The 8,635-nt window shown below is 37.3% G+C and overlaps 1 protein-coding gene across 1 annotated transcript; it reads right to left on the minus strand.

Moving 5' to 3' along the window:
* Positions 1-4,503: 4,503 nt before the first annotated feature.
* On the minus strand, positions 4,504-8,546 carry LOC121967324 (probable arabinosyltransferase ARAD1). The gene is made up of 3 exons (XM_042517472.1): positions 7,626-8,546; positions 6,087-6,452; positions 4,504-4,936 (listed from the first exon to the last, which is right to left on the minus strand). Exons 1-3 carry the CDS (start codon positions 8,475-8,477, stop codon positions 4,745-4,747), a joined length of 1,410 nt encoding a protein of 469 aa, XP_042373406.1. The 5' UTR covers positions 8,478-8,546; the 3' UTR covers positions 4,504-4,744.
* Positions 8,547-8,635: the final 89 nt, after the last annotated feature.

An 8,635-nucleotide genomic window follows, 5' to 3' on the forward strand; every position in this document is an offset into this window, starting at 1 on the left:
CTATCAGGATATCCTACTCCATGGAACAGCTAGCACAGTTGTATCTCAAGGAGATCGTTAGACTACATGGAGTCCCACGAACCATAATTTCAGACAGAGATAGTAGATTCACGTCACACTTCTGGAAGTGTGTACAGTCAGCTTTGGGCACTAAGTTAAAGTTTAGCACAGCTTTCCATCCTCAGACAGATGGACAGACGGAGCGAGTAAATCAGGTACTCGAAGATATGCTCCGAGCGTGTGCCCTAGACTTCAAGGGAAGTTGGTGCAAATATCTGAGTTTAGCAGAATTTGCATACAACAATAGCTATCAGGCCACTATCGGCATGGCACCCTACGAGGCTCTCTACGGGCGGAGGTGTAGATCTCCAATCTGCTGATATGAGAGTGGTGAACAGAAAGAACTAGAACTTCATACAGATCTAGTAGCAAATACCACAGCAGCTATACAGCAGATCCGCCAGAGAATAGAGACAGCTCAGAGCCGCCAGAAAAGCTATGCTGATACACGGCGCAGACCCTTAGAGTTTTCAGTTGGGGATACAGTATTCCTCAGAGTGGCTCCCATGAAGGGGGTAATGCATTTTGGGAAGAAGGGCAAATTAAGTCCCAGATATGTGGGACCATACCCTATCATTAGAAGAGTTGGCAAGGTAGCATATGAGCTAGAGCTACCCCAGGAGATGTCAGCTGTCCATAATGTATTTCATGTCTCTATGCTGAAGAAGCATATCCCAGATGCCACCCAGGTGATTGAGCCTCAGTCGGTACGAGTCCGCGAAGACCTCAGCTATGATAGTCGGCCTATTCAGATAATAGACTAAGCAGTTAAGAAATTGCGTAACAAGGAAGTACCATTAGTAAAAGTTATTTGGCAAAATCACACCACAGAAGAGGCAACTTGGGAGACAGAAGCCGGTATGAGACAAAAGTACCCAGAGTTATTCTAAGTTCGAGGACGAACTTTTTATAAGGTATGGGGGATTGTAACGCCCGAAAATTCTCAAAATAATTATTAGAAATATCCTAGTATTTTTCTGGAATTTTAGGATATTTTTCCAGAATTTTTAGAGTAGCGGAGGTAGTAAAAATAAATAGAATCGTAAAATAGCCTGCGCGGGAATTGAACCCGAGACCTATTGGATCCTACGACTTAGGGTGAACTCTAGTAACCAAGTGAACCCAGCAGGGCCGTGCTGAAAGAAGAGGGAATCAATTATATTTATATTTAGGTTGGGCGAATTAACCACTTAATATAAATAGGGAAAAATTAAATGAAGAGTTATTTTTAACGTAACTCTCCTCTCCCTCAAAACCTTACACGCCGCCCCTCTCCCTTCTCTTCTTCTCTCGGCGCACCAAACCCCCAAGGGCTAGGGTTCCGTCCCAAAGGCTCCAAGGACACCTTCCGGCGACATCTCGGATACGAGGACGCTCCTCTCCACGAGAAGAGCACGTAGAAGCAAGAGGATCGTCGAGAAGATCGTTTTTCTAGAAAACCTAGCGAACAGATCGTAAGGAAATCTAGCGCAGGATGTAAGAAACCCCTCACCTGCAGTATAAGTAGTTCTCGTGTGATTTCATGCTTTAGTTTAGTAGTATATAGATTTGGCACATAGGGTGTGCAATAGCGCACACCAAGTGCTCGATAGTATGTTTAGCACAGTCAAATGCAACATAGGCATTTTAATAGCTTAGATAAAATGCAATAGAAGCATTTTACAACATAATTGAGTCTTGCTACAGCTTTTATGGGACTACGGTCCAATGGGTGGGCTCCCACAGTCGCCTCTAGGTTTAGATAACCTTGTTCTGGGTTCAAACGACCTAGTAAAAAACAAGACCAGAATTATTAGCTTATGCACAGTATTTTACTTTTCAGTGGCACTGTACTGGACTAGATGTCCATTGGGTTGGGCTCCCATAGTCGTCCCTAGGTTTTCAAAGCATAATTCGCATCGATTGCATGTTTAATTGAGGTAGATGGTTTCTTACTAAGCGAAAGCTTACAGATACTTTTTCCTTATACTTATACTGCAGATAAAGGTAAAGGAAAGATGGACTAGCGGAGGCTGGAGGACAATGCGATGAAGATGTGTGTGGATGGAATTTGGAATAAAGATCTTTGGAGAAACTAGCAACTAAAAACTTAGTATTTCCTTATAGTGTTGCTTTTCTACACTTCTAGTTATTTTAGTGTCTTGGATTATGAAAAATATGCCTAGATTGTTAGTTGTCATGATCTTAGTTAGCTAGTCATGAGTAATGATAGACCTATTAGCTTTGTTTTTGTTTATAGAGTTTGTGTATGTGATTTGAGCACGAAATAGTGCTGAAATCAGACTCCTGATACGAAATCAGTAACCCTGATCGATCAGTCGATTGATTCAAGGCTTCCCAATCGATCAGCCGATCGATTGGGGAGCTTGATTTCGCGAACAGTAAGCTCTGGAATCGATCACTGGATCGATTGGGGAATTTGCCTCGTGAACAGAGAGTCTTGGAATCGATCCCTGGATCGATTAGCAAGCCTGGATCGATCAGCCGATCGATCCAGAATTTACCCCGTGCACAGTAGCGAGCTGAATCGATCAATGGATCGATCAACAAATCTGGATCGATCAACCGATCGATCCAATCAAAGTTTTCGCATACAGTAGCATGCTGGATCGATCAGTGAATCGATCCGAACATTTCAATCGATCAGCCGATCGATTGAAATACCTGTTTCAGCGGGAAGCACTTAAGTTCAGTCCTTAATCACATGTGAAGGCTAGATTCTCTCCTTGGGGTAAGGGTACAATATTAAAAAGGGTATCTTTAAGCATCAGTTCAGATTCAGTAGCAATTTGCATTAGTTTAGTAAAATCTTAAATTAGTTCACGTTTCCGCACCTTATAATATAGCTTAGCACAGCATAATGTGACGGTCCGGCCTTATAGCTTAGTCAGTAGAAGGCGGATCGTTACAGTCATGACTTTTAACTTAAATTGAACCACGGGATATATAATATATCAAATCAAAAATATTTGAACATTGTTAATTTCGAAAATCAACAACACGATAAAAAAAATAGTTTGGAAGATTTTTCATGTTGCTGATTTTCACAAATTAACAATACTGTGTTACTGATTTGCAAAAATCAACATCTTCGGAATTCAACAATATTGTGTTGCGGGTTTTTCAGCAAAAGCATTATGTTATTGATTTTCAAAAAATCAATAATATTATGTTACTGTTTTCAAATTTTAGCAATACAATGTAATATGTTATTGAACACAAATTATTAATTTTTTCAGCAGCATAAAATTTGTAATATGTTGTTGATTTTTAAGTAACAAATTATGTTTTCGAAATCAGTAACACAGTAAAAAAAAAAAAAAAAAAAAAAAAAAAAAAAAAAAAAAAAAAAATAGTTCAGAATTTTTTTTCGGATAGACTATAAAAAAAAAGAGAGAAACTACCTTGTTTTGACATTTCCAAAATCACATACGTGATCAGGAAAAATGTATAATCACCTACGTTGTTTGGTAAATTGTTGACAAGAAATTAAATTTCCATCTATAGTAATATTTCAAAGTAAGCAAAAGCTATGGAAGAAAAAATAGACTTATAGTCTGGAGTGGATAGGATTAAAATAATTTTTAGCAAGTAATTAAATTTTGTCTTATAAATTAATTTTAGAGGTATTGTCCAATGTAGCTAGGGTTGTAAATCAGTCGAACCGAGCCCATTTTTATAGTGTTCATGCTTGTTTGATAAAGTAATAAAGTCAAGTCAAATCAAGCCTTAAATGAATCATGTCATTGAAATAATTGCTCAAACTTGGCGTTGTTTCTTTTTTTTATAAGCTTGAATTTCGTTTGACCTTGTCTTAAGTTTGATTCGTTTATATGTTATCGAACTCTCAATTCAAACTTGTTTGTACCTTTTATATTTTAAGGCTCTTTGATTGATCATTGAACTTGATAATATAAATTTATTTGTTTATTTTAAAATTTTCTTTATTTATTTCATATGTCGTTAAAAATTTTATTTATAAACATTCATGAATATTATTTTTGAATATTATTATGAATATTGTTCACAAACAGTGTTTACAAATATTGTTCACAAATAATGTTCACAAATGTTGAAAATTTCTTTATTTATTTAATATGTTGATAAGAATTTTTATTGATAAACATTGTTTAAGAACGTTGTTCACAAACATTAATAAACTAAACGCATGTGTTCAAACTTCATTTAATTTAACAAATTATTCAAGCTTATTCATTTAATTGATATTGTATATATTGAACAAACATAAATAAAATTTTATTAAGTCAAACACTTCACAATCGTGGGATTCATTTAAAACCCTAAATATAGCCAACAGCTCAATATACATGTGATTATTTCAGATGACCGCTAGCTATTAATTATGAACAAAATATAAACTATTTTGCGATCTAGATGAAACTAATACTAATAGGATTCCAGATGCTCATTCGAGCAACTCTCTTTCCAATCATATTGCAAAATTTATATATTAACTATGAGAAAAATACATATTAACCGCGGAAAAAACTCCACTCGGAAAGATCGAAAGGTAGTTTTTCTTTTACAGTGAATTAGAAGTACAAGTCATTGACAAAAAACAAAAACTTTAGGTGATTCTAGGTGAATCTCTATTTGGACTGGCATTTTATCTACTCATTTGAAATCGACAGAGCAAAATAGAAGGAATATGAAAGGGTTGACCTCATCTCTTAACACTGAAGGTTGCATTTCCTTTAGAACATATACACGAGCAATCGTGATCATCTTGACCTCTCTGTACAAGGCGTTTGTCACGGTTGATCATCAGCTTGATTTGAGGCACCTTTGACGAAACCTGACGCCATATCTCATTTACTGTTCCGTTTGGATGTTCATACTCAAAGTAGTGTTGCACCTGAAAAAATAATAAGCCTGATGAGTAAACTGTAAAACAAGGAGTGTGTCCACAACTATAGATTCAAAAATCACTCCCTTTAGTTTTTGAATTGGTAATTGCTTGACAGCGTTTTTTGCTATCAAAGTATCTTGCATATACAAACAGTAGGTTAGCAGCTTAGTATTATGACCATTGTTTGAACCTGATTAATTGTCAGATTACCCTTTTTCTTATACGAATGGTTTACATGAAGGCAAAAGACATTGTGCTTCATAATTAAGCTTTATGCCATTATTTAAATCTCCTATATCTTGCAATTCCATTGGATTCTTCTTTGCTAATCATTTTTTTGTTAATGGGTTTTGATAATTTCCTAAGAGACTATACTTTTTATCGTTTCTCACACAACTACTCATTCTCTAACCTTGAAAATAAGGGAAAAGAATATTTTTAAGCACCTACATTATCCTACTTCCACTTTGGAGACCATCTTTTTGCACAAATCCTACCTTAAGTGCCTCAAATCAGTATAGGCTATAAACATAGTAAATAAAACTCTAAACATGTCCTCTTCAAGGTTCAGCAGATCCTCTAATATTGTATTATTAAGAGGCATGTATCAATATATGATTTGATAAATTTACTAGCTTTGCAACATGAATTCTATTTGATTTGTGTACGAAACAAGTAATCCTGAAGCCAATTCAAAAAGTAGTGAATAAATGACTAAGCATGAACCAACATATTATCTATGATTGTATGGTTTTTGTTTTAATAATAAAAAATAAAAACATTCAGTAGCCAAAGATGAGAAATTATCCTCAAAGATGAAGGTAGCTTGCGGTCTGAATGTCAGGCTTTGGCATGACGCCAGAATTCCATCTTTTTCTATAAACATCAAATCTAAAAATATTGGCATGTCATTTGAGTTACAATTTAAAGACCTCAACCATCTAAATTTCACCAAAGAAAAATGAAAATTAATGTTCTTAAAAATTCAATTGAAAGTCAAAGGGCCATCTACATACAAAAAGAAAGCATTACGCAGCTTTCAACTTAAACATTCAAGTGCAATGGTTAAAAACACATACTAAATGTACCAAGTGTTTATTGAAATCATGAACGGAGATGGTAAAATACGATGGAACATAAGAACAGAAGACTTTACCATTTTGAGTTCTTGCTGGTATTGCACTATTCTTTCTTCACTGATTTTTGTAAGCTCTGAAACTAAAAAACTAGGCTTCACGGCATTGTTGGTATCTATAAAAATAGCAATCCTCTTGTAGTCTATGAGATCTTCAAAAGGCAACTCGACGTAATCGCTAACTATCACCGGGATGCATAAACTAACAATTGCATCAAATAACCTGCAAGCTGAAGGAGTATCTCCAGCTGGATGTAGACAGAATTTAGATGAATGCATTCCTTTTGTTGCCATTCGCCTACTCACCCTGGACTGTGTGCCGTGTTTGATGATAACATCCTTCTCATTTTCAAGGATTTGAAAAAGAGTATCACGCACTTTTCCACCCTAGATTTTGTAAGTAGTTAGATCATGGAAACTTCTTAATAACAAACGACAGAAATCTAATTACAGAAAATCTTAATTAATTTTCCACATAGCAGCTAGTATTCTCCTTGTTAGGACAATTTCCCTGGAAGATAGTAATCTAATTATCATAATTCATAAAAGAAAATAAGCCACTAAATTACTGTGAACTTAATTATTTAAAAGGCATAATAAAGGGACTTCTTGTCAACACCAATGGCTTCTGTTTCATTTTTGATTCATTTGTATTTATAATTCAAGACTCAAAGTAACCGTGTCTTTCTTCAACCGTATATCCAAAATGGATAGGACCCCAGAAAATTTACATTTAAGGATATTCAGCAGATATATTTCAAAAATATATTCTCTATATTCGGATAATAAAAGGTTGTCAAAGATATTGCTAGAAAGCACAGATAAAACAATCTTGGAAACCATTGGAGTGATAATATTATAACGATTAACTATGATGAATAACTTTAACCTAAAATAAAGAAGGCTTTTGATGCTCAACATCATCAATCTTGTTTCCACTACATCCTCATAAATTTAGCTCAAAATAAAAAGCATATGGTCAACTGATGGATTCACATTCCACACATAACGTTAACACTTAACAGTGAACATGAAGATACAAAATATGAAGGCTATAATGATCATAAACTTAGAGTGTTAACTATTATTACAAATAAAAATTACACAAATAAGAAAAGGAAAATGTTTAAGAAATAGAAAGGAAATAAATATAACAAGTTAAATACATATATATATATATATAACCTACTCAGAATCACTTAAGCATTTGCAGCACTTTCCTAGTTGTCTATTTATTTATTGGAAGACAGTTGAAGAGCCATGATGGAATGCATCTGTACTATCTCTTTTTCAATATCATCGTTTGTGAATTCTTTGCCAGAATCTTCTTTTTTCTTCCAAAAAGGATTCTAGAGACAACATGAAATGTGGAACTTTAACAATTATGTGCATCTATATTCAACAAATTTCCTCTATGAGTGATACAAGTTCAGACAGAGTTGCAAACATCAAATTATTCTACAATTTTTACTGTCTATTCCACTGCTGCGAAGAAATTAATCAATTCGATTCAAATCGATTAGGAATGAAAGAAGGAAGAAGAGTAAAAGAGTGTTTCACCTCCTTTCGATACCGGTTGCCCATGAAAAACAGCAAAGATTGCCGGTTTTCGACCCCAACCTCTCCCTTGTAGGAATTGATCCGGTGAGAGTATGGCAAGATCACGTCTTTAACAAGAGACGCCTGATAGGGCTGGAGCCTCCCGAAGTCAGAAACCAGGAGCACCGCATTCCTCAACCGATCAATCACTCGGTAAAGCGCATTGGGGTCCTGGCACACTATGACGTGATCCCTCCCCCGATTGCGCTTCCAATACTCCTGCTCCTCCAGCCACTCCACCAGCTCCTCCTGCATCCCCTCGTCGCTGTACTCCGTGGATCCGCCCGCGGAGTCCCCGGGCGGGCGGATCGGATTGACAATGAGGCTGAGGGAGGAGAAGAAGGGGACGTAGAAGAGATCCGCGTCATCGGGATCCAGGGTCCGCCGGAGGGGGGAGGAGGCGGGCCGAGCGTCGGAGAAAAGGTCGGAGAAGAGCCACCACTCGGCAGAGTGCTGGTGGCCTGGGTAGCGGAGATCGGCGTCGTCGAGGGGATCGGGGGAATCGCGGGCGCGGAGGTAGCTGCGGACGACGCCGTAGGTGAACTTGGGCGGGAGGTCGTAGAGGTAGATCTTGGGGACCGGAGAGAGGGGGAGAGTAATGGAGGACGAGGGGAGGGAAGGGGAGGGGGAAAGGAGGGTGTGGGCGAGGACGTAGAGAAAGAAGAGGAGGAGGAGGAGCGTGGCGAGGGTGGGCTTCAGGAGGAAGCGGCGAGCCATCTTGAGGGCTAGGGTTAGAGTTAGGGTTGAGGAGGAAGGGGAAGATGAGGAAGAGAAGCAGAGTTTGGATTTTCTCGGTTTGGCTCCGTCGGACATCGCTGAGATAAGCCTCCGCTCGCCGTGGTAAACAGCACAAGCAACTAGCAAGCGGTAATTTCAACTCGTTCCGTTATCTGGTTCCCTTTTTTTTTAATTTATTAATTTAAAATAAGTCCTTAGTGGAAATTTTTTGTTCGATCTGTGAATTTCTTCTT

Source organism: Zingiber officinale, chromosome 3B (genome assembly GCF_018446385.1).
Source record: "Zingiber officinale cultivar Zhangliang chromosome 3B, Zo_v1.1, whole genome shotgun sequence".
NCBI classification, from domain to species: domain Eukaryota; kingdom Viridiplantae; phylum Streptophyta; class Magnoliopsida; order Zingiberales; family Zingiberaceae; genus Zingiber; species Zingiber officinale.